This window comes from Vipera berus (genome assembly GCF_964194415.1).
Source record: "Vipera berus genome assembly, chromosome: 1".
In the NCBI taxonomy this organism is placed as follows: Eukaryota; Metazoa; Chordata; class Lepidosauria; order Squamata; family Viperidae; genus Vipera; species Vipera berus.
In genome coordinates this window covers 74282914-74308976 of record NC_138202.1, presented here as the reverse complement: position 1 = coordinate 74308976, position 26063 = coordinate 74282914, and the positions used below count along the sequence as shown (strand labels likewise).

Below are 26063 nucleotides of genomic sequence, written 5' to 3'. Positions count from 1 at the left end.
ATGAATAAAGAGTTGAAATCCTTGCAGGATCTAGATGTATATGAAAACGTTGGACTTCCACCAGGAGAGCGTGCAATTGGTTGCAAGTGGGTCCAGAAACTGAAGAGGGGTGTAGATAGGACTGTTACCCATAAGGCACGTTTAGTTGCTCAAGGATTTGCTCAGTCAGACAAGGACTATGATGAAGTGTTTGCACCTAGTCTGATACCTACTACGTTGAGAGCAGCATTAGTTTGGGCAGCTAAGAATCGGTACAAAATAAACCATGTAGATGTAGAAACAGCATATCTGCTTGCGCCTTTACAACACACTATCTATATAACAAAACCACTAGGTGTAAAAACAGATTGGAAAACTGATTGTTGGAAACTAAAGAAGAGTCTTTATTGCTTGAAACAATCAGGATATCAATGGAACAACTGTATTGTAAACGGGTTAGCTGCAATGGGCTTTGTTGCCAGCATCACAGATCCATGTTTGTTTAAGAAGGAAGATAATGGTGTACTTTCTTTGTTGTTGCTATTTACTGACGACATAGCAATTATTACTAAGACTGAACAGGATGCAGCTAACATCGTTTCTCAACTGCAAAAGAAGTTCAGGATTAGAAATCTAGGTGACATCAATCACTATTTGGAGAGGGAATACAATATATAATTAAGAGTTAACATAATGTTAATAAAGAAAAGTAACATGTAAAGTATGTTCCAAACTAGATAATAATGTTGTAAAAGGAGTACTTAGATCATTGAGGGCCGCATCAGCATTGCAGTTGCCCTCAGGGGACCGGGTGGGTGTGGCCTGGGTGGGCGTGGCCTACTGGGTGGGCGTGGCTAGAGTGCGTATGGCCTACTGGGTGGGCATGGCCAGCTCTGCATCGTTCGCATCAAGGGGGCCTGGGCAGGAGTGGGACAGATCTGAGGGTCTCTGGCAGGAGGAGGGTCTCTGGGCCAGGGCCAAGGCAGTGGGGGCTGTTCCCTCACTGTTTCCAGGATGGCTTCGCGGGCCACATGTAACCACTTCGCGGGCCGGATCCAGCCCCCGGGCCTTGTGTTTGACATGTCTGGCCTACTGGGTGGGCATGGCCAGCTCTGCATCGTTCGCATCAAGGGTGCCTATGGGGGCCTGGGCAGGAGTGGGACAGATCTGAGGGTCTCTGGCAGGAGGAGGGTCTCTGGGCCAGGGCCAAGGCAGTGGGGGCCGTTCCCTCACTGTTTCCAGGATGGCTTCGCAGGCCACATGTAACCACTTCACGGGCCGGATCCGGCCCCCGGGCCTTGTGTTTGACATGTCTGACTTAGATGGAACCAAACAGTGGGAATTGCATATTATTTCTTGGTTCCTATCACTAAGCACTTTTTTTGTGTGTTGAAACATTGTAGAAAAGCCAGTCTGATATACCGTAATAGTTAAAGCATCAGGATAGAAACTTGGAGACTGTGAGTTCTAATGCTGCCTGAGTCTTTCCCACTAAATGTTTAGTTTACAAAAGTAGAAGAGAAACTTCTGTATGTGTTCTAGTCAGTCTCACATACTGTATATAGAATTGAAAAGTTGGCAAGTTGCAGTTTAGAACGTCATCCTTGAAATATTTTCTTGTTCTAGGAGATCAGTAACAAACTAACTTAGTATTGTATATTCTCCTGCTGACACTTCCCCGGCTGCGTTTCTTGCCTGTTTTTCTCCCTCCCTCATCTCAAATATTTTCCCACCACTCTTAGGAGGGAGGGAGGGAGGGAGGGAGGGAGGGAGGGAAGGAAGGAAGGAAGGAAGGAAGGAAGGAAGGAAGGAAGGAAGGAAGGAAGGAAGGAAGGAAGGAAGGAAGGAGAGGGAGGGTCTGAGGGAAGTCCTGCCTTAGTCCTTCCCTGCTGCACTTTCACCATCCCCTTGCCCCTCCTCCTGGCCTATCCTGGGGGGTCTCCCATCCTATTGCTAAGGAAACTTTGGATACAAAGCCAGGTCTCCTCACATGGAGAGGGAGTGGGCCTCCCTCTTGACTTTGCCCTCGTACCCATCATGAGCAACCTGGCTAAGGAGCAGCAGTAGCAGCCTTGAGAATGAGGTAAGTGCAGCTGGGTGCCCCCTTGGGGAAGTGGGGCTGGGCTTAGTGCCATGGGTGCTTGAGGGCTGGGCTGGGCATTTGACCTCTGCACCACCGTCCAGCCTTCCCCCCACATGGCCTGAGAGGAACAGTGAGGCTCCTCCAGTGGACCATGCCTTGGCACTTGCCCCGGTCCCATCTCCTGCCAGAGACCCTCAGATCTGTCCCACTCCTGCCCAGGCCACCATAGGCACCCTTGATGCAAACTATGTAGAGCTGGCCATGCCCACCCAGTAGGCCACACGTACTCCAGCCACACCCACCCAGTAGGCTGTGCCTACCCTGGCCACACCCACCCGGCCCCCCAAGGGCAACCGCAATGCTGATGCAGCCCTCAATGAAATTGAGTTTGACACCCCTGCTTTATATGATTCTTGTGTCATATTGTCAGCCCTTCAAGTTACACCATCAGAAAACAGACTCCACAAGAGTGCTGGAATTCTGCTTTAGTATATAGATATGTATTTGATGGTGAGCTTTTCAATTGCTAACCCCCCTTTGGGGAATATTATTAACCCTGAGATCCAGACAGTCCTTAATCTGTTGGGTTTCAAAAATGCTAGAAAAACCTGGCCTTTTCAGCAGGCTTTGAAAGGTGGAAAGTTGTGAGATGTTTAATTAATGTAGAATGTTATTTATCTCTGGCATTGTAGTTTCTATTAGTAAAATACAAAAAATATATTATTGTATTTATTGTATTTGTAAAACACATGTATTTGTATTTTGGACTTGCAATTGTTAATGTTATGTACACAAATAGATATGAAAGCTGTTCTGAATCAGTTCCGATAACAGTGGTCTGAAAATCAATTAATCATTCATATTACTTTCAATCTTTTTCACTTGATGACAGTTTTAGGGAAAATACCAATATTCAGGGACGGACAGCTGATATAAGCAGCTCTAACAGCATTGAGCAACAGGAAGCCCTGTTTATATGAACTTATTTAGTTGTTTCTTTAAAGCATTTAAATGGCTGCACATCTTAAACTCTGGGTGGCTAAAAACCCCAAAATAAAAACAATATATGTCAGCAATGGAATAAAACATTAGAACAAAGATGTCTTAATATCACAGCTAAACATTCCCATGCAGTCTACAATAAGTTTGTTAATGTGACAGCAAAATGCTCTAATCATTATAAATGCAAGCCAGTTGCCTAGTGCCTGAATTACAATCACATGACTGTGGGATTGCTGCAACAGTTGTAACTTCAAGGATGGGTCATAAGTTACTTTTTTCCAGCACTGTCACAACTTAGAACTGTCATTAAAAGAATGGTCATAAGTCCAGGACCACCTGAATGTATATATGTGAAAAAGCATTAATATTTTGTTGATGAGCTAAGTAAAATTAATTTGATCATGAAGACTTCTTTAATCAACTCTACTTCTAAGAAAACATCTTTTCCACTGAATGAATTCTATGACCACACCTTTTTGAGATTGCTTAAAATTATGTTTTATTAAAAACAATTGTTAATTTCCTGTGTCTTAGCACTCATTTCTCTCCCCTTTTTTTCTCCTCTCCCCCCTCCCCCCAGACCTGTGTGTGGAATCAGAGGGAAAACACTCATAATTAACCTTCCAGGTAGCAAGAAAGGATCACAGGTAAGCAGTGTTTTTCATGAGGAACTAAAGATCTTTTGATGATTACAAAATTTCCTTCCATAAATAGTAAATATAATTTAATGTAGTGTAATTAACAGGAAAGATGAGAAATATTTTAATAAATGCCATTCATTCAGGAGGTGAAGGCACTCCTCCCATCCTGACCTTAATACCTGGGAAGATTCTGGAAAAGATAAACAATGAATCAGCGAACACCTAGAGGCAAACAAAGTCATTACTAAAAGCCAACATTGGTTTGTCAAAAACAGCTCATGTCAGACAAATCTTATTGCTTTCTTTGACCAAGTGACAAAATTAGTGGACCAGAGGAATGCTGTGGATATAATTTACTTGGACTTCAGTAAGGCATTTGATAAAGTAGATATGGGCTTTTCAACCGGTGGTACGCGAACCACTAGTGGTATGTGAGCACCTGGCTGGTGGTACGGATAGGACCGGTTGAACAGCACTGTAAAAAAAAAGTAAAAAAATAAAAGTAAAAAGCATTTTTTTACTAACCTGCTTTCGGCTGCATTCCGTTTCTCCACTCGCGTCTCAGGTGCGTGTTTGTGGGACAAAAAAAGTTCCATGAGACTGTCTAACTTCTCGCGAGATCTTGCAAGAAGTTAGAAAGACTCATGGAACTTTTTTTTCTTTTTTACCAATAGTCCCACAAACACGTGGCGAAGGCAGAGAAGCGGAGAAATGGAATGTAGCTAAAAGCAGGTTAGTAAAAAACGCTTGGGGTGGTGAGGGCATCTGGGCAGGGGGGTGGGGGCTGGCAGAACCTCACCCCAGCTGGTGAGGAGAACGGGGGAAAGACGGCGAGCCTGGAACTGGGCCTGACCGCTCCGGGACCGACCACTCCAGAGGGCTTCCGGCAGTGGCTCCAGCCGGTGAAGAAAGCACAAGGGGAGCAGCGAGCCTGGAACTGGGATCGACCACTCTGGAGGGCTCATGGCGTTCTGCTGGCCTCCCGGCAGTGGCTCCAGCTAGTGAAGAAAGCAGGAGGGGGGCGGCGAACCTGGAACTGGGACCGACCACTCCAGAGGGCTCCTGGCGTTTCAGTGGCCTCCCAATGGTGGCTCCAGCCAGTGAGGAGACCAGGAGGGAGGTGGCGGGCCGGCACTGGGTTCCCCCCCTCCATTATGTGTCGGGCCCACGGGGCTCAACATCACCCTCGGCCAGTGCCAGACTCACCTGCACTGAGCCACACTGTGGCTGAGAGGTGGTGGGCGATGGAAGAAGAAGAGGAGCAAGCCTCGGTGGGTGCCAGTGGCAGCAGCAGCAGCAGCAGTGGTGGCATCCTCAAGAGTTTCTCCAGGCTCTGGACAGATGTCATGGGGATCTTGGTGAGCGGCTGCCCTCTGGAGACAGGAAAGGGTGTGACTTTGTTTGCATCAAGGTGTTCGCTGATTTGTTGTTTGATTATCTTTTCCAGAATCTTCCCAGGTATTGAGGTTAGGCTGAAGGTCTGTAATTTCCTGGATCTATTTTTTCCCCTCTTTTGTGAAGATGGGAACTACATCAGCTCTCTCCCAGTCCTCTGGTAGTTCCCCAGTGCTCCAGGATCTTTGAAAGATATAGTTCAGTGATTCTGAGATCACATCTGCCAGTTCCTTCAGAACCTTGGGATGTAATCCATCTGAGCCTGGTGATTTGAACTCGTCTAGGCTGGACAGGTGCTCATTTACAATTTTCTTGCCTATCTTAACTTGTGTTTCTAATCTGTTTTTTACGGTACTATTTTTGATAGGTCGGACTGTTTTTTCCCTTTGTGTAAAGACAGATGCAAAAAACGAGTTAAATAGTTCTGCTTTCTCCCTGTTGCTTGTCACCTTCTTGCCACTTTCTCCCACTAATGGACCAATCATTTCCTTGACTTTTTTTCTTGTTTTTTACATGTTGAAAGAAGCGGGGTTTTTTTTTGTTATTTTTGACTTTTGTTGCAAGCCTTAGTTCATTTTGAGCCTTAGCTTTCCTCACTTCATCTTTGCAGGCACAGGCTATTTGCTGTTATTCTGCCTTAGTTATGTCCCCCTCTTTCCACTTGTTATACTTGTTATATATTTGGTTATATACTTGATAACGTGATTTTGGATGGTGCAACTTCATGGATGACTGGTGACTATTAAAAGAATTTGTTCTGTGAAATGGAATCTGTACATTGGCAAACAGTTGCAAAGGTTTCCACATGTCTTTCCTTAGCTCAAATAGTGCTCTGTATGATTATTTCACGATCTCCATCAAACCACAGGAAAGCAAATCCCATAACTGTGTTTTTCTTTGATATGATACAAAGGTTATCACTTTAGTTTCTTTGTCTTTATATATTCTAATTCTTTACTTATAGTATAAATTATAATTGTTAATAAGCAGAGTTCAGATTTTGATTTTTTTATCATCCTTTTTGAAATATAATATTTTGGACTTTTAGAATTTTATGGCAGTAAAGAGCACAAAAAACACTGTTCAAGGGATTTTGCTTGAAGCTGCTTCTCCCTCCTTCCCTTTCTTCATACATCCTTTTATTAACTTGAAATCATAGGTGTAAGATAAAGAAATCATAGATAATTGAACGGACAACCTATCAACAGCTATCAGGCAGAATGTTGGATTAATTACATTTTCGTGAGATCACAAAAAGTGCTTAATTTTCATTCTTTCCCCCACACATATATTAAAAAGGAAGAAAAGGAATAAAGGTAGTTTCTGCAGGTCCTTCTAGCCTCCTCCCTCCAACCATTTAATTTAAGGGTGTAAACCAAATTTCCTTTATTAATACAGAGTAAACTGAATTTTTTTGAAGCAAATATAGAGGGCAGGTTGCAATATGCCTCTGAAAAAATAAATAGTATTATAAGAGCAGGCAGGTCAAGTACAATAAATAATAGAGAAAATGTTAAATAGAAGAAAGAAATGGTGTGGTATGGTATATGTGGTGTGGCATGGTATAGTGTGTGGTGTGGCATGGTGTGGTATACTAGGGTATGGTATCATATGGCTACCATGATGCGGTTAATGGCTTGGCTTAGAAACCAGGAAACTATATTCTAGGTCTTCCTTAGGCATGAAAGCCAGCTGGGAAACTTTCTCACTTTCTTGCAGTCCACCCCACCCCATAGGCAGTAATATTTGGTATATTCACCACCAAGGGAGGGAGGGAGGGAGGGAGGGAAGGAAGGAAGGAAGGAAGGAAGGAAGGAAGGAAGGAAATAAATGTTCCCTTTCCCTTAAGTCAGTTTAAACTAATTTGTTTAATATTTGTCTGTCAATGTTAAATTTTCAAAGCAAGTAACAGAAATATTGTTCATAGGACTACCCTGTATCTATGCTCAGTAAAGTTTGGCAGTCATGTATTAGGATTTCGCTGGGAGATAATTTCAACTCTGTTGAACTGCTAACAATAGTACGTCTTTATCTAGATTTTTGTTGTCAACTTTCTGCAATAATTTCAGACATTCCAAGCGTTTAACACATGGAATGGTGAAACTAAGAAATTCTAATAATGGACTTTGTCAAAAGATTTATTCACAACAACATCAAAACGAACCCAGGAGGAAAAATGGTTCAGGGATCAGAAAATTAAGATGTTAGATTATTATCTTTCCTAACGTGGATACTAAAAGTACTAAGAACTAATATTTTTTTAAAAAATGAACTACAAAATAATTTACATTAATTAATATTATTTCAATAATACATTAGATATTATTTAACATGTTGCGACATTTATTTCATCTAAAACATGTTAATTACTATTTTGCAAGCCATATAAAATATGCTAGGAGAGGAAGAAAAGAAATCCTAGATATTGTGAAGTTTAAAAAAGAACAACATTGTGGTAAATTCAAAATTTTCCATTAAAAGTACAAAAACACATCAAAAGTATACTAATTTAGAAGTTTATTCAATTTTAATATTATAACTGCTAAACATATACTATATTTTCTAGGTAAGCTTTCACTGTCATTTTTCTCATGCGCAGGAATGCTTTCAATTTATACTACCAGCCCTACCTCATGCCATTGACCTTTTACGGGACGCCATTGTAAAAGTAAAAGAGGTTCATGATGAACTTGAAGATCTGCCTTCACCACCACCACCTCTTTCTCCTCCTCCAACCATCAGCCCTCACAAGCAGACAGAAGACAAAGGTGTACAGTGTGAGGAAGAGGAGGAAGAGAAAAAAGATAGTGGTGTTGCTTCAACAGAGGATAGTTCCTCCTCGCATATAACTGCTGCAGCCATTGCAGCAAAGGTGAGTTGAGGTTCTGAAAAAAGGAGCACATAAGTTTCTACCTCAGGTATTTTCTGTATATAGATAAGAGATCGATCAAGAGTGAAGGTGATTATTTTTTCACTCTATAGCTACAACCATAAAATTTCTAGATGATTAGTCATATTTTTTTCTGTATATATTACGCTTCCTTCACTTTTTTACATAAATTATAAAGTTAATTATGCATCTGTCAAAAAGGGAAGTAAGATTCCCAATTGCTGTTAGTTTTTTTCTATTTGAAACATTTATGCCACCTTGAATGCCATTTCCATGTTCCCATAGTCACACAGTGTGGCATTTCAGTATGTTCAGAGGATTGTAAAAAAGAAGAAAGAGGAGAGAACATGCTCTACAGTAGGTACATAAAAAACTGTTATGAGTGATGTCATTGTCTTAAGTTCAAGTACCGATTATGTGGAAGTGGGGTTTTTTTAGCGCTAATTCATTTATCATCATTTTCTGGAAGTAGTGCAGTAGAAATACTGTAGAGCACCAAGTCCTCAAGTTAATTACTTACCGAAAAATTGCTGCTGCTTTTGCAAATTTTTCAATAAATTTTGAGAGCACTACTCAAACTTCATAATGGCAAACTTCAATTAAAAATATTAAATTTTGTACATATGTTTTGGAAATCTGTCCCAGATAAGTTTAAAATGATTTATTTTATTTTTAATTGTAGAATAGTTGTTTGGGCCATGATGTCTGTTACACCTCACTTTATAAAGTCAATGCTGAAACCCTTATGTCCAGTTTAAATTATTTACGGTAGTCAAATGTTAATATAATGAAACCAATCAATTGACAACAACAGAAGCTGAATATTTATTTATAGTTCATAAAAGTATTTGAGATTATGCTCTCCCCAGGCTAATTCCAGTGTTCTAGACAGCTCTTTTACACTTTCAGGCAAGGAAAATTCTTGTAAGCTTGTTTTTAGAATAGCAAACATACCTCCTATTAAAATGCTACAGGTAAGTGATTGAAAAATTTCAGCTTATTCCTGGGCATTGCACAGAACTCTGAAAATTTCTTCTGAACCTGTATTAATTTCCATTTTGTATATTTATACGTAATAATTTCCCATTAAGAGCTATAGATATTATGCTGGTGGAGGTATTCCCACATTTATTCCACAACTATCTAGTAAAGTAGCTTGATCTAAGAAATTGACTGGCCTGTAGCCAAAATTCACCCAGTGAGCTCCTTACTTGAATGTGGATTTAACTGTGGGTCCCTCTAGTTGAGGCTTTTTACTCGAAGGAATGTCACAAAGAAATCAGCATTTATCTTTACAGGATTTATCTAATAGGGAAAAAACCTGATTGGGATCAGGAGGTACACATGTGTACTTTCTTTCCTTAATATCTGAGGTGAATTGGTTAACAGAATAAGAATCTAATTAAAAGCAGAAAATGCCTGAGAACTAAACTGTGCTCGTTTAAATATGTTGCATTTAGTTGTGCCACCTGTTTTCACCGTCTACGCCATTTTGTTTATTTAGCTTCTTATTTTCCTGCCATTGCATTCATAGTTATTATGTATTGTACATTAGAAGCATCCATCCTATACCAGTTCTGCTGTTATCATGGCAAAAGGTGAACATCCCATTCCTGGTCTCATCTGTTATTCCTCTCACGCACCAGACAGTGCAGGAGAACCGGTAAGACACACCTACCGGAATGTTTTGCACAAATATCTTCACTCAGACTGCTTGCCTTCTCGTAACAAGGAGCTATTGCTATTTTCTTTATTTCCAGTGACATACTGTGTTGCTCTCTGAGCAAACAATTTTTAAATTTCCATTCTGTCAATTTTTATGACATAAATAATATTTAAAATTTATTTTAGCTGTGAAGTATTCATTTTAAATTTTATTGCTCTCTGATTGAAGTCTTGTTTTGGTTTAGATTCATTTACCTCTGGAGACTGCTCAGAAATTTTAGACATATTTCTATTACCATAAAATTAAAATATTCTTCTGTACTTCAAAGGAGCCACAGTGCATGCATTTTCAAATTACTTGGCCTTGGATAATATGCAGATATTTCTGGTAGATGCTTTTACTGATTATCCAATGCTGATTTTTTTTAACCACTTCCTCATCATATTCTAGTACTCTTTTTTTAAAAAAAAAACTTTATTTCACTCATAAGATGGAAACTACAGAGATAATATCTAAGTTGCCTTGCACATGTTTGTCATTGCCCCCTTCTAAATTGGTCAGTTATCAAATCTTCGATTGCATTATAATTAGAATCTGAATGAAAACCTCTTTCTAATTCTGAAAAACAATATTTGCCAGCATTAGAAAGCTGTGATTATGAGCATCAGTAAAAGATCCTTAGCTAAATAAAATTACCATGAGTAAGCTTGCTTTTCTATTTTTGTTTCCTATAAGCAGCTAGAATATTCATGTCTGCACTACTGTTGTTATAGATAGACAGAAGAAGAGCCATGCTGGGATGAGTGTATATATGTTCTTTTCATCTTCCCCTTTTTACAATTCAGGCCCTTTTCCAGTTCCTTGCCAAATATAGGTGGATAAAGCAGAGAAATATTTTCGGAAGGGGTCTCTCCATTTCGTTGTAATAGCCTAATTTATTATTGGGGGAATGATAATTGAAACACAATTCCCTCAGAAGGAATAGACAGTTAGACTTTCCTTGTACATCCGTACAAATAAAATTATCTGGAATAATTCCCATTATAACAAAAAATATAATATTTTCATCTTTTATATAAATGCCAATTCAGCAAACAAAGTGAGTATAGCCCCACTTGAATCTGTTTCATTTCTCTTGTAAAATACAAGGCTAAAATAATTCTTTTTATCTTTTAAAAACTTGTTGTTCCACTCTTATTGTTATAGCTGATCAATTCGTCACTATCCTAAAAATCTGTGAACATAGCCATGTGTAATGAATTAATTTTGTTGGTTAAGAAATTGTGAACTACAAGCAATAAAAAAGAGCACATAGTATGGTTTTTCCTCTTCCTTTAGCTTATGTCTCATCTCCCCTACTCTTTTTCTTCTGCCTGGTTTTCACCTCCTATCTCTGAATCCTTCTCTTGCTCCCATCAACTTAGCAAATATCTCAAGATCTCTTCTTCCTATTTACTTCAGCCTGCATTTTGCTTGGATTGTTATACCAACTTTTGCACATTTATTTCCTCCTGTCTGTACCCTTATTTTCATTCCTTTCTCCATGCTTCCTAGCTTTCATTGAACTTTGGCATGGCAGAAGGAAACATCCAGATTGAATACTGAAGAGCTGTGTTTCTTAAAAATACAGATGAACTGTATTAAGCCTATTGCCTTTTCAATCCTTGCTCAGGTTGAATTGGAAAGGTAAAAGGGAATTTTTTCCTCATGACATATCTGTGATAGTTTAGAAGAAGGATATTTGTATAGGTTTATTTAATCTCACTTCTATGTTTTATGCTTAAAGGAAAGCTTGCTTGCTTCCATTCCAAATTTTAGCCATAAAGACTCGTTTTTTTCTCAGCCTCAGAACCATAATAGAATTGCACTTAAATAAAATTAGACTATTTTCCTATTTTCTTACATCAAGAAACATTTGTGAAAGACTTTTTAAAAAGTGATTTCTGAAATAAATATAAAACCAAATTATGCTTAATTGTATATTATTGATTACATTTTCTCTGTAAATGTAATTTATCTCTTAAATCTCATCAAAAGGGCACAGCACTTTCAGAATTAAATATTACAATTGGGCATGCTTCAGATATTATTCAAAAAGTGCTTTAAGAATGCATGGGGACATAAATCCAGCTTTTCTTAAAACAATTGTATCTTTCTGCAAGTTCCAAGATAGCCTAAAAAAGATATGGATGCTTTAAGTAAATTACTCATTAATGCTGATTTTTAATGTGACTTCTTAAAGCATTAAAGAAGCAATTTTTATTTATATTAAAAGTTTCTGTAATGGTATGTGGGTATGACCTTGGAAGATTGAGGAAGACATGCTACCTAGAGAAGGCCTAGCCTGCAGCTGCGTAATGGACCAAGGAAGCAACTCAGAAAGGAACTTCCCTAACTTCTCAGACTATAAAAGAGACTATGGGAGATTTGTAGTATCAGACTTGCAAGTTTCTGTTAATCTACAATAAAGTAGAATTAGCTCATCTATTTACGTTTCCTGTGTGATCTACTTGGGAAGGCTGATAATCTATAACATGAAAAAGTACAAATGAAAATCTTCCTGCTTTTAAAGAAACAAATTTTTGACTTCAGAATTTATTTATAACAAAGTCTGTATAGATCTTTCAAAGTTTCTTTAATGTTAGGTTTCAAAAAAACCTGCAGGTTCTTAGATTTAAAAGTTACTGAACTCAGTCCACTCAGCTCAGCATTTAAAAATATGTGCGAACAAAATACTGTTCCAATTGTTTTCCTATACTTGAAGACCTCAAGTAAATTTATATGAACTTCTTTCCCTGTGTAGGTTTTTCTTGTACTCTATGGGTACTTAATATTAGAATAACTCAATAACAAAAAACATTTATACCTTCAAGTTTTTGAAGAATTCTGAATCACTAGGGAGAAACAAGTATTATAATTTACCTGTAACAGAAGAAACTAAATTGATGATACTGAGCCTTGAGAGGAGAAAAAGAACAAGATCAGTTGGTGCTAAGATTTCTTCGTGAAGCAGAAACACAGAAAAGCATGAAATGACTAATATTGCTGAAATAAGGCTAAGTAATTTCTCAGCTGTAATTTATAAGGCAGATTTTGGTTACTGGGTATAATTTAGAATAGCCTAACTGGAATTTGGAAAAAAAATGCCTGATCATTTTTCATGCTCTTTTCATGAAATAATACTATTGGCTACATTAGACCAGGGCTTTTCAACCAGTGGTACGGGTACCACCTGTGGTACATTGGCACCTGGCAGGTGGTACGCGACCATCCTAGAAAAGTGGTAGCGGGGGAGGGGAATGAGCTGAGCCGGTGGCAGCACCGCACAGGCCTGAGTGAGAGATGGCTGGAGCTACAGGGCTGTCAGGGCTCAGTGGAAGCATCAGGATCAGCGCCCGGCTCCAGTTGGATGTTGCCATATCCTAAAAGTGGTACAATAAGTGAAAAGGTTGAAAAGCTCTGCATTAGACATACTGTCAGATATTTTTCAATTTTCCCTCCTTAATTTTCTATGTAGTATCTGCCAACATTTCTCTTTAACATTTCATATTCTTCATGTTTGTTTATGTTTGTTGGTTCTTTCTTGCATCATTTTTTTTCTTTTTTCCTTTTGTATTCATGAAATAAATCTTGTGACTTGAAAACATTGTAGTGCGTTATCCTAGATTAGTGAAAGGGAAGAAAAGGAGCAAGAGGGAGATAAGAAAAGGAAGAGAATAAATTCATTAAGTAGAATTATTTTGCTAAATAAGGACCTAGAGCCAAAGAATTCATGAAAGAAATAGAGAAAATATAACAACCAAGTTCAGAGAGCACCAAGGACGCCACATACCTATATCTTTTATGGTATAACCAGTTAAATAATGTAATTCTTAATTTTAAATTCAATTTTAAAATAGAAATTAGATTTTTTTAAAAAAATATTTGAATGGGTGGGTGTGTGGATGGATGGATGGATGGATGGATGGATGGATGGATGGATGGATGGATGGAGACTGAGATAGACAGACAGACCTAGATACACATACACTCCAAAGTAAAAATATTTCCATAAAATATAAGCAGCATATAGATAGAAAGAACATCTTATGAGGGAAATGTTTAAAAGGGTTTTTAATATTAAAAAAATAATATCCCCTAAGAAAACTGGTACTTTAATTCTCAAAGCAGGATTCAGTAATCTGGAATCTGAGTAAAAATCTCTAGTATAGGTGACTGTTTTCTGCATATTTTCATAAGGTATATTTTTATGTAGAGAGATACAGTAGATTCGACTCCTATGTTAATTAATTTAGGGTGGGAGTCAAATTGCAAATTTCTTGACTGCATTTTATATTACCATTAATAATCTAAATTGAACTAATTACAGAGCAGAACTATCGATTTATCTCTTAATTGACTTGGTGAAAATATTACATCTTCTTAATTATATTGTTTGCAGTCCTATGTATTTTCCTAATTTGTTTATTTTAAATATTTATGTTCCACATTTGTTATTGTTTTCTACACAGCTGGCTGTAACCAGTAATAAATTTATATAAATATAAAATCATTTTTAAAGTGATAGATGACTAAGATTCCCAGTAAATGACGAAGTAAATTCTTAAAATGGTATTGGTTCAGCAGGGATCTGATACTATTAATAAGTGGTATGATGTCACCAAGGACTACAGTATCCTGGCAACCAGGCTCAGAAAATGCCAGATTATTTTCATCCTGATGCCTAAGGGTATCTATGTATATCTACCCTCCAAAGCTCTGAAATTGGCAACCAGAAAGAAAGCCTTTTCTGTAGTAGTGCTTATGAATGGAAATATCAGTAAATTTAGTTAAAAATATCATCCTTCCTGTTTTGTTAAGAAAATATTTTCATATTAATTTATCATTTTTAAACATGCAGGATATCCTGCTGTAAAGAAAACCCTCTAAACTGTTTAGAAATTTGTGAAATGGTTTTAAAGCTCTTTCTTTCTCTCTTTTTGCTGCCATTCCAAATAACTAGAAAGTTGCTGCTGCTTTTACATTAAAGCTGAGTTGGAAACTATTGTTTCTTAGACAAAGCCCATTTTCCTTCTCTATCAGTCAAAATCAATCTTAGCTAAAATTGCCATTCAAGTAGCCCAATCAATCTTGAGACTTTCTGCCTAATTTTTTTTAGGAGTCCTAGTAGATTGCTAATTGTATTAAAGAAAGAAGAAGTGTTGTGAGAAAGAACGGAGGACAACAGATTTTCATTATTTATTACTTCAGTGTATATTTTCCCACCCATTAGGAAATGTATTCCACTGGACACTCAAAGGGCTAAGGATACATTATAACTAGTTAAACAGCTTAATAATTCTAAAATGGTAACTGAAAAGAAAGTTCCTGACTTCTTTTCAGAAGACAAAAAAAAGGGGAGAACTAATTTCAGCTCCAAAAAGGTTTAAGCTGTATTTAAGTATGGAAATATTTTATTTTCTAAATTATGTACATAATTTCAAACAGATTTAATTTCAATTTATTTTCATATTTAGATTCCAGATTCCATCATATCTCGTGGCGTTCAGGTGCTTCCACGAGACACAGCCTCACTTAGCACCACCCCTTCAGAATCCCCTCGTGCCCAAGCTACTTCCCGCCTCTCGACTGCTTCCTGTCCCACACCAAAAGTAAGTACAGCAGCTTTCCTGCAATCAGAGATGGGCACTGTCTTGATAAATGTTTTCTGCTGCTGAAAGGTAGCTGTGTGGAAGATTATACTGTTGAGAGTCATCAAGGAGGTGAAGATAGTATATACTTAGGTTATATTGTATATACAAAATAGTGTGTTGTGTTTATATGTCTATAAAAGCTTATATATTTAAATTATTGTCATTTATTCACTTTAAACTTGCTAATTTTCATACCTATTTTTAAAGATATGTTTGAAAGGGCTATCTTTTCTTATTACGGTATCAACCATGAGGCTGTGAATTTCTTGCAGGGCTCTGTTAATCCATAAAATTAATCCTGCTCTTGAAAAAGAGAACTAAAGAAATAGTTTATTTCTGTAAACACATTTACACCTAAACTGTGGCATTTTCTGCCTCAGTGGCCTATTAATGTACAGGTAGTCATCAACCTACTACCACAATTGCAACCAGAGTTTTGCTCACTAAGGTCATTAAATGAGTTGTGAACAGACCCAATTTTGCAACGATTTTTACCACAGTTGTTAAGTGAGTCACAAAGTCATTAAGCAAATCCAGCTTTCCCCATTGACTTTCCTGGCTAGAAGCTGGCTAAAAAATTCCAAATAGCAATCATGTGACCACAGGACACTGCAAGTGTCATAAATGTGTGCCTGTTGCCAAGTGCCCAAATAGCGATCACATGACCACAGGGGTTGGTCACATTTTTCAGCACTATCATGACTCCAAACCATCATTAAATGAATGGTCATAAGTTGAGGACTACCTGTATTGCAAGCATTTTCAAGACAACAATTTTGCCCCAACTTGGATACTTGCTGCCTCCTCTTTGGAAACTCTAAATTATATGGAAACTTTTAATGCCAGCCTATGAAATGAGACGTTTGTACTTTAGATATTATTTCACATGGATTGTTCAGGACTTTTGCAGGTAATCTAATATATTTGGTATAATACATAACATAAAGTGTATCCACAGCAAATTTGGACAAATAGCAAATCTAGTAAAATATAGCTTCTCTTAGAACATGAATTCTCTTCTGTTTCCTCCTTTATATGGCAAGGCTTTATTTCTGGCATTTTAATACTAACATATTTAACAGAAAACAGAATTAATGAAATGTTTCCTGGTTCATGGTTCTTTGAAATTACAAATTCCTGGTTATTATTTTTTATTTATTTCGCAAGCCATGTTAAGGTATGTCAAGCTATTAACTTATATTTTTTCAATGTTCTGACATTTGTTATAATGCATTACATATGTTGGATAATACATACATTCCTGAATAACAAAAGTAGGCTTGGTGTAGAAATGTGTTCAAACCTTAGAGTTTTTTTAATTATTTTTCTTGTTAGTTTTGAGAATATCCTTTTTTCTTTTCAAACTTAATTAAGACCTACTACAAGGTAGTAATATAATAAACCCTGTTTAATGGGTCATTTAGAATCAAATATTTGTTAAATCCATAAATAATATGAACTTCTGTCATCCGTGTCAGTTCATCAATTTGCATTGTTACCATATTATATAGATGATATAAATAGATGCAAATAACCTAATCGATATGATTTGTCTGGACAACTTCAAATACAATGGCTTTTGTCTGTTTTTCCCCCAAGTGATTTTCTAGAGGGAAGTTTTGTATCTGAAGTCCTCTAAACAAAAGTCCATTAAAATGAGGATTGATCTATGTCTGAAAATTTACTAAACAAGATAAATAAAAACTGTAGACTCAGTTTTTGAGGTCTGTGCCTTAATTTCTCTTTTTATAAAAGCAGATGTTACACATTTATTTTTGAATTACTTTTGTACAGTGGAAATAAAATCAAAAATTAGTAATTACTTTTAAGAGGATATTGTACAGAACATGCACACTCTAATAAAATGGATATGTATGCACTGATGATGATGATGATAACTTTATTGTCACTTTGAATGTACACCAATCGGCATACATCAAAATGAAATTTCGTTGCATACAGCTCTCAAAGGGTCACCACCTCCGATATATACTCCTTGTTCGTGGCCCGCTCAAATTTCACATTGTCCATTTTAGTCTCTAGGGAGTGAACGATGGCAAACAGGACAGATGGAAATGGGGCTCCATGTGGATTAGCCCTCAAGTTAGCTTGTATTCTGACAACCTCGCCTTCTTTCCTTTTTCTGATGCTGACTCTTCCACCCTTTCCTTAAAGAGGCCTTGCTTCTTTTCGCCCCTGGAGCACGCTGCTGCCGCCGCCACCAACTCCTCCAAAAGCCCCACTCCCTTCCTCTGGGCCTGCCAACAGCCTCATCCAGTTCCTTCGCTCCATAAGCTCAAGGTCCTCTCCTCCTCTGCCTCCTCTGGAAACAGCCCTGATTTGCAATAGAATCCATCACTGGGCCAGCAGTCAGATCTTGCTGCTGGTAGAACAAATTCAAACAGCGCCAACGACTTTTAACGGTCTCACCAACAGTTCCAAAACAACTAGAAACTCGCCAGGCCAGCAAAGATTGTCGGTCGTATGTCGTATGTTACCTTAGTTCCACCATGTTGCTCAAACACGTTAAAATCTTCCTGATCATGTGGCCTATAGCCCTTACTATCCCTCACAAAACTATTCGCCTTCAAGAGCCAATGCAGCCGCAGCCATTCCAGGCGCCGCCATCTTAGAACTTAGAACACTGCAACCTAATATGAAAAAAACCCCATACTAAATTTTTTCTTCTCTTTTTTTCACCTCTTTTTCTTTTCTTCCTTGTTCAATTTTTCCCCCACATCCACTCGTCATTATCAGAAAAAGGGTCTGCTCCACATTCAGAACCTCTTGCCAGCCTGCTATGCATTACGTCTCTATCTTTCATCATAGTCAAACCAGTCACACTTTTAGATTCATTGTGTACTTAAACCATGTATTTAAAGCTGTCCTTTTTCTAAGCAAATACTCCCCAGTCACCATTCTCATTCATTCCTTTGGCTCTGAAGGGCTGAGTCACTTCTTTTTGTACTCATTCTCACTCTCGCCCATGTAATCTATTAGAGTAATTCTTTTTTTTTTCATACAGTTTTTTCCCCAAAATTCAATTCTTATTCTTTCTAGAACATAATATGGAACTGTCACTAACATAAGACTTTCTACTTGACCATCTAGAGTCTAGATCATGTTTTTTTAGATATTTAGCCCTTTTGTTTCCCAATTAAATTTGTATTTTCACTTCTGCCTACATATTAACTCTATTTGAAAGTTCAGATCTTCATTCATATCTGTTACTTTTTTCAGCATTCTCTTAAATTCATACCCTACCTTCATTTTATTTCATTTCATTAATTCATGATCTTTCACACACCATGGTCATTTGAAAATTGGCTCATGAATATTCGCCTTCAACACCATTTATAACTTTGATGAACTGAGTCTTTCACAAGTGTCAGTTCACTGCATGTACCTTCTTAATTAATCACAAGATCCTAGCTTTTGTGAAATATTTTGTATGTTGTTAGACTAAAAGTTGATTGCATTTCTGGCATACTAGGCCAAATTTGCCCAAAATGAGCAGTACTGTGTCATTACTATTAGCATTGAAACAGTTTAGATTGGGCTAAATAAAATAATTTTACCTTGCTTAAGTAGCCACCAACAATATTACTATTTATTTTTGCTAATTATTATTGAACTGAAGTATTTAATATTTTCTGATATTCTTTCTAACATACTATATTAAGATTCTCTTTTTATTTATTAGTAACATAAAATATGTTTAAAATGATTTAAAATCCCAAGTAGATGTATTAAAAACCCTCACATCACTGAAAGTTAAAATTACAATTAGGATACATTTCTAATCCCTTCAAATGAGTTTGTAGGGCATCATCATTGTTCCCTTTGACACTGAATTTTATACAATTCCTCAAAAGGAAAGTAGACAGAAAATAAATTATAGAGACAAATTTCATGCAGAGTCCAGCTTCTGACAATATTAATATCAGGTTATCTGAAACCAAATGTTCTTCCAATAAGTGTTGTGTACATACCTGTCTGAAGCCATAGTTCAAAAATGGATGACACAAAAACATTAGATTATTAATTGCAATTAATAAAATATGATATGCCACATGTAACATTAATTTATCCCCTCATCTACATTTGCCAACTGACTCATAATCCATAGTATCCTACTTTAATGCTTTTGGCATTGACAAAATCATAATTTGTCAATTGCAAAAGGCAGTTTTACTTGAAACAGCTTACATCTTGTGATGATACTTTTAATACCATCGAACAATAACATTTGCCTATCCCAGATCTTTGAGAAAGATTCAATAGATGGATAAAAATGCCAACATCTGACTATGTGACCCGGGCCTTCTATAATAGAAGGCCCGGGTTGTAACCACTGTGGGAGAGTGGTTAGGTTTTTACATCTGCTGCCTCCCAGAGGTGAGAGCTCTGGGGGGTATTGCTCCCCCGGTTTGTATGTATCAGGTTGCCCCCCGGCTTTGACCGCCGTGAGAGGGCGGGATTCGATCTATCCCGGGATTTCCCAGCTCCAGTGGCAGTGGAGCTGGGCTGGCTCCCTGGACACTTGCCTTCGATTTATTTATTTTGAGATCCTCCCATGTTGAGTTTGATCTGGTCTGCCTTGCTGTTTTTTTTGTCGGACTTGTTAAGATCATGCGTCTGACTTATTCGAGCACGACTTTATTCGCTCTCAGGGGGGCCCCCCCATCCTGGGAGCGACCCGCCTTACTTGTTAATTTAATTTAATTTAATTTAATTTAATTTAATAACATTTATATACCGCCCTTCTCCCTAAGGACTCAGGGCGGTTCACAGGGCAGAATAAAATAGCAAATACAAACATTAAAAAAGATTAAACAATTGCCCTAGTTAAAAACAATATAGATACAACGCTAAAAACCCCCAGAAAAATTAAAAAGCGAAAGATAAAACAACCCCAACACAACCCCCCTCAGGCTAGGCCGGCTTGTACAAACAAAAATGTCTTGAGATCGCGACGAAAGGAGCGAAGATCGGGCGCCGTCCGGAGCTCTACCGGTAGCTGATTCCACAGCTCCGGAGCGCCCACAGAGAAGGATCTCCCCCTGGGGGCCACCAATCGACATTCTCTGATCGGTGGCACCCTGAGGAGGCCCTCTCTGTGGGAACGCACAGGGCGCAGGGAGCTTGATGCCGGCAGCAGATGTTCCCTGAGGTACTCCGGCCCCATGCCATGGAGTGCTTTGAATACCGTTACCAGTACCTTGAATCTCACCCGGAAGACAACTGGCAACCAATGCAGCTCACGGAGCAGAGGTGTAACGTGGGAGTATCGGGAGACTCCCAACACCACTCTCGCGGCTGCATTCTGTACCAGTTGGAGCTTCCGAGTGGTCCTCAAGGGCAGCCCCATGTAGAGAGCGTTGCAGTAGTCCAGACGAGAGGACACGAGCGCATGAGTGACCGTGCATAGATCATCCCGGCTAAGATAGGGCCGCAACTGACGCACCAGGCGAACCTGTGCGAAGGCCCCCCTAGTCACGGCTCCTATATGATCTTCCAAGGTGAGCCGTGAATCTAGGAGGACCCCCAAGTTGCGAGCCCTATCTACGGGGGGCAATAATTCACCCCCCATAGCTAGAGGTGGAATGTCCGAATAAACCCGGGATGAAGATATGCAGAGCCACTCAGTCTTGTCGGGGTTGAGCTGGAGTCTGTTCCTCCCCATCCAGACCCGAACCGCCTCCAGGCAACGGGACATCACGTTGAGGGCATCACTGGGGTGGTTTGGGGTCGAAAAGAAAAGTTGGGTATCATCAGCGTACTGATGATACCCAACTCCAAAGCCACGAATGATCTCACCCAGCGGCTTCATGTAGATGTTGAACAGGAGAGGCGAGAGGACCGACCCCTGAGGAACTCCACAAATGAGAGACCTCGCGGTCGACCTCTGCCCCCCTGCCAACACCGACTGCGAACGTCCCAAGAGATAGGAGGAGAACCACTGTAAAACTGTGCCTCCCACTCCCAATCCCCTGAGACGCCGCAGCAAGATACCATGGTCGATGGTATCGAAAGCCGCCGAGAGGTCTAATAGGACTAGGACAGAGGAATGCCCCCTGTCCCGAGCCCTCCAGAGATCATTCACCAGCGCGACCAATGCCGTCTCCGTGCTGTGCCCGGGCCTGAAACCCGATTGGTACGGGTCTAGATAATCCGCTTCATCCAGGACCAGAGGGAGCTGATGCGCCACCACACTCTCAACAACCTTCGCAAGAAAGCGAAGGTTGGAGACAGGACGAAAGTTGTTCAATACAGCCGGGTCCAGAGCAGGCTTCTTGAGGAGAGGCCTCACCACCGCCTCCTTCAAGACGGTGGGGAAGACACCCTCACTCAAAGAAGCCGATATAACTGCCTGGAACCAGCTGCGTGTCCTCTCCCGGGCTGCATAAACCAGCCAGGAAGGGCACGGGTCCAGTAAACATGTGGTGGTGCTCAGCCTCCCCATGATCCTGTCCACTTCCTCCGGAGTCACAGAATCAAACTCCTCCCAGATGATATCGACAAGACCACCCGTGTCCTGATCGTCAGACTCTGCCCAGTCAGAGTCCAAACCGGTCCGAATCCGAGCGATTTTGTCCGACAGATGTTGGTTAAACTCTTCGGCACGTCCCTGCAAGGGATCCTCCCTCACCTCCTGATTTAGGAGGGAGCGAGTCACCCTAAACAGGGCAGCCGGGCGATTATCTGCGGACGCAATAAGGGTGGCGAAGTGGTTGGACCTCGCCTCCCTAATTGCAGCGAGATAAGACCTAATAAAGGCTCTTAGTCGCAATCGGTCGGGTTCGGATCGGCTGGACCTCCAACCGTTCTCTAGGCCCCGTCTCCGACGCTTCATCTCCCGGAGCTCCGCAGAAAACCATGGAGCCCGGCGGGATCTGCACCGGGTCAGGGGCCGCAAGGGTACAACTCGGTCAAGGGCCTCAGTGGCCGTCCTTTCCCAGGCTTCCACTAAGGCCTCGGCCGAGCTGTGAGCGAGGGAGGCAGGTGGGAACCCCAGCGCCGCCTGGAACCTCTGGGGATCCATTAAGCGTCTGGGGCGGTACCATTTAAGTGGTTCCAAGCACCCACGGCGGGGGGTGGCAAAACGGAAGACCAGCCGCAGGAGATGATGATCGGTCCATGACAGGGGCATAATAATTGGAGAGCCCCCACCAAGATCATCTAACCACCGTCCAGACAAGAAAACAAGGTCAAGGGTGTGGCCTCCTTCATGAGTCGGTCCCGTAATTACTTGCGTCAGGTCCATGGCCGTCATGGAAGCCATGAACTCCCGAGCCAACTCAGATGATCCTCCCAGCGATGGTAGGTTGAAGTCCCCCAAAACTATAAGTTTCGGGAACTCAACCACCAGCCCAGAGAGGACATCAAGCAGCTCAGGCAGGGCTGCTGCTGCGTGACTAGGCGAAAGGTACACCAGCAGCAAGCCCAACTGCGCACCAGGACCGCATCTCAAAAAGAGAGACTCACACCCGACTGTCTGGGGAACGGTGGCCTCCCGCGGACACAAGGTCTCCCTCACAACAACAGCCACTCCCCCACCCCTACCCTGAGCCCGAGGCCGGTGCAGCACCCGGAAACCTGGTGGGCAAAGGTCAACCAGAGGAACACCGCCCTCTGGGCCCAACCAGGTCTCCGTGATGCAAGCCAGGTCAGCCTGCTCACCCTCGACCAAGTCTCGAATGAGAGGAGCCTTATTAACGACCGACCTGGCATTCAAATACACCAGCCGGAGCTCAGGAGGCTGCACATCCTCACTCCCGGGACCTCGGGGCGGAACCAGAGGGTCGGAGTGCCTCACCGCTTGTAAGCAGCGGAGAGGCCTTCCCTGAGACCGATACGGCCCTCTGTTCCTACACCTGCTGCCATTCCCTATCGTCGTGGGAATGGACAATCCCACGACTGGCCCTGGAGCCCCAGAAGCAGCCGACCCCCGCTCCTCCCCTCCGCGATCAGCCTCAGCACTAGCCTGAACAAAGGTAGTTGGACTGCCCCCCTCGTCCAAACAACCAAAAAAAGAACCCTCCCTCCTCCCTAACCCCCAAAAAAATTTTGACAGAAAACAAATCAAGGACCTCCTGTTAGGTTTACGTCGGAGGCCCATAACCGTGCCCGGCCATCTCTCAGGATCCCAATAGATGGGACCTTCCTCGAGATTATGCTCGGCTGGAAAGGCGGGCCGCCTCCAGGAAGGGGGAGCACCCCTGAGGGCGAGCAAGTCCGTAGAGGAGTACCTAAAACAAGGCATAAAGCAGTCCAGATATAGGCAGTCCATAATCAGTTGATTTAAGGAGGAACCAAACAGAGAGCAAATAGATGTCCCGAGCCTCCACCCAGCCACTGCCACTCAGCTGGGTGTCACCCCAGGACAGGCCAACCACCGCCCTCTCACGACAGTTGGAAAGCCTATACCAGGGGGAAATAGTCCGAAACATCCATCCTGGGTACAGCATGTCCCCCAGAGCTCTCACCTCTAGGGGCAGCAGATGTAAGTTCAGGCCACCCTCTCACTGTGGCCAGTACCCAGGGGACTCTGAATCCTTTGGGGCCGATATGTGAATGGCAATAGAGAACAGTCCGAAGGCAGGGATGAAATAGTGTATTACATCATCAAAGTCTGCACTACTAGGTGGCCAAATCCTCCGCTGCTCTGTCCTTCGAAAAAGTTGATCATGGCCAATTCTGCAATCATTGGGGTCTTCCAAATTATCTAGTTCTTTTAGGTCCACAAATCCAATGGCACCAACCAGAGTCACAACTGGTGTCACGGGAAACATAGATCTTCCAAGGGACCACTGGGCTCCACTGGGATCCACCGGCATTAACCGGCTAGCCCAGGAACCCTCGAGGCCACCAACAGCAGTAAGAGTACCAGGCCATCCAAAAAGAGCAAAGCAGGCAGAGGAAACAATAAGTTGATTACAGCGTCGCACCTCCTCTTGATGAAGGGCCCGAGTGTTGGGACCCTGAGAGATGGCTGGGCATGGGTAGGGGCCTCCGATATAAGCCAAATAGGAGGCCCCTGGTTAGTTTTTTGGTTAAATTTTTTAGGAGGTTAGGGAGGGGGGTGGGAACTTCTTTTGGTTGTTCGGATATGGGGGGCAGTCCAGCAACCATTGTTCAGGTCAGGGCCGGGATTGATCGCGGAGGGGAGGAGCGGAGGTCGGTCGCCCCCGGGGCTCCAGGGCAAGTCGTGGGAATGCCTATTCCCACGACGTTAGGGAATGGCAGCAGGTGCAGGAACAGAGGGCCGTATCGACTCCAGGGAAGGCCTCTCCGCTACTTGCAAGCGGTGAGGCGTTCCGACCCTCTTGTTCTACCCCGAGGTCCCGGGAGTGAGGATGTGCAGCCTCCTGAGCTCCGGCTGGTGTACCTGAATGCCAGGTCTGTCGTTAATAAAGCTCCTCTCGTCCGTGACTTGGTCGAGGGTGAGCAGGCGGACCTGGCTTGCATCACGGAGACTTGGTTGGGCCCAGAGGGCGGTATTCCTCTGGCTGATCTCTGCCCACCAGGTTTCCGGGTGCTACACCGGCCTCGGGCTCAGGGTAGGGGTGGGGGAGTGGCTGTTGTTATGAGGGAGACCTTAGCTCCGCGGGAGGCCACCGTTCCGCAGATAGTCGGTTGTGAGTCTCTCTTCTTGAGATGCGGCCCTGGTGCGCAGTTGGGCTTGCTGCTGGTGTACCTTTCACCTAGTCACGCAGCAGCAGCCCTGCCTGAGCTTCTCGATGTCCTCTCTGGGTTGGTGGTTGAGTTCCCGAAACTTATAGTTTTGGGGGACTTCAATCTACCATCTCTGGGAGGATCATCTGAGTTGGCTCGGGAGTTCATGGCTTCCATGACGGCCATGGACCTGACGCAAGTAATTTCAGGACCGACTCATGAGGGAGGCCACACCCTTGACCTAGTTTTCTTATCTGGGCGGTGGTTAGATGATCTTGGTGGGGGCTCCCCAATTATTATGCCCCTGTCATGGACCGATCATCATCTCCTGCGGCTGGTCTTCCGTTTTGCCACCCCCCGCCGTGGGTGTGTGGAACCAGTTAGATGGTACCGCCCCAGACGCTTAATGGACCCCGCGAGATTCCAGGCAGCGCTGGGGTCCCCACCTGCCTCCCCCACTCACAGCTCGGCAGATGCCTTAGTGGAAGCTTGGGAAAGGGCAGCCACTGAGGCTCTTGACCGAGTTGTACCCTTGCGGCCCCTGACCCGATGCAGATCCCGTCGAGCTCCATGGTTCTCCGCGGAGCTCCGGGAGATGAAGCGCCGGAGACGGGGCCTAGAGAGCGGTTGGAGGTCCAGCCGATCCGAATCCGACCGATTGCGACTAAGAACCCATATTAGGTCTTATCTCGCTGCGATAAGGGTGGCGAGGTCTAATCACTTCGCTACCCTTATCGCGTCCGCAGATAATCGCCCGGCCGCTCTGTTTAGGGTGACTCGCTCCCTCCTTAATCAGGAGGCGAGGGAGGAACCCTTGCAGGGTCGTGCCGAGGAGTTTAACAATTATCTGTCGGACAAAATCACTCGGATTCGGACCGGTCTGGACTCCGACTGGGCAGAGTCTGGCGATCAGGACGCGGGTGGTCTTGTCGATATCACTTGGGAGGAGTTTGATTCTGTGACTCCGGAGGAAGTGGACAGGATTATGGGGAGACTGAGCTCCACCACATGTTTATTGGACCCGTGCCCTTCCTGG

At 42.0% G+C, this 26063-nt stretch overlaps 1 protein-coding gene across 9 annotated transcripts in view; it reads left to right on the top strand.

Moving 5' to 3' along the window:
• GPHN (gephyrin) overlaps positions 1-26063 on the top strand; it is a 263681-nt gene that overhangs the window by 152034 nt on the left and 85584 nt on the right. For 5 of the 9 annotated variants that reach the window (XM_081313741.1, XM_081313740.1, XM_081313739.1 and 2 more), the window contains 3 exons: positions 3645-3711; positions 7700-7972; positions 15173-15307. In XM_081313741.1, the coding sequence (XP_081169867.1) occupies positions 3645-3711; positions 7700-7972; positions 15173-15307 (475 nt within the window). Of the gene's footprint in view, positions 1-3644; positions 3712-7699; positions 7973-9545; positions 9654-15172; positions 15308-26063 lie in introns of all 9 variants that reach the window. The other 4 variants (XM_081313738.1, XM_081313736.1, XM_081313735.1 and 1 more) reach the window with 1 other exon arrangement.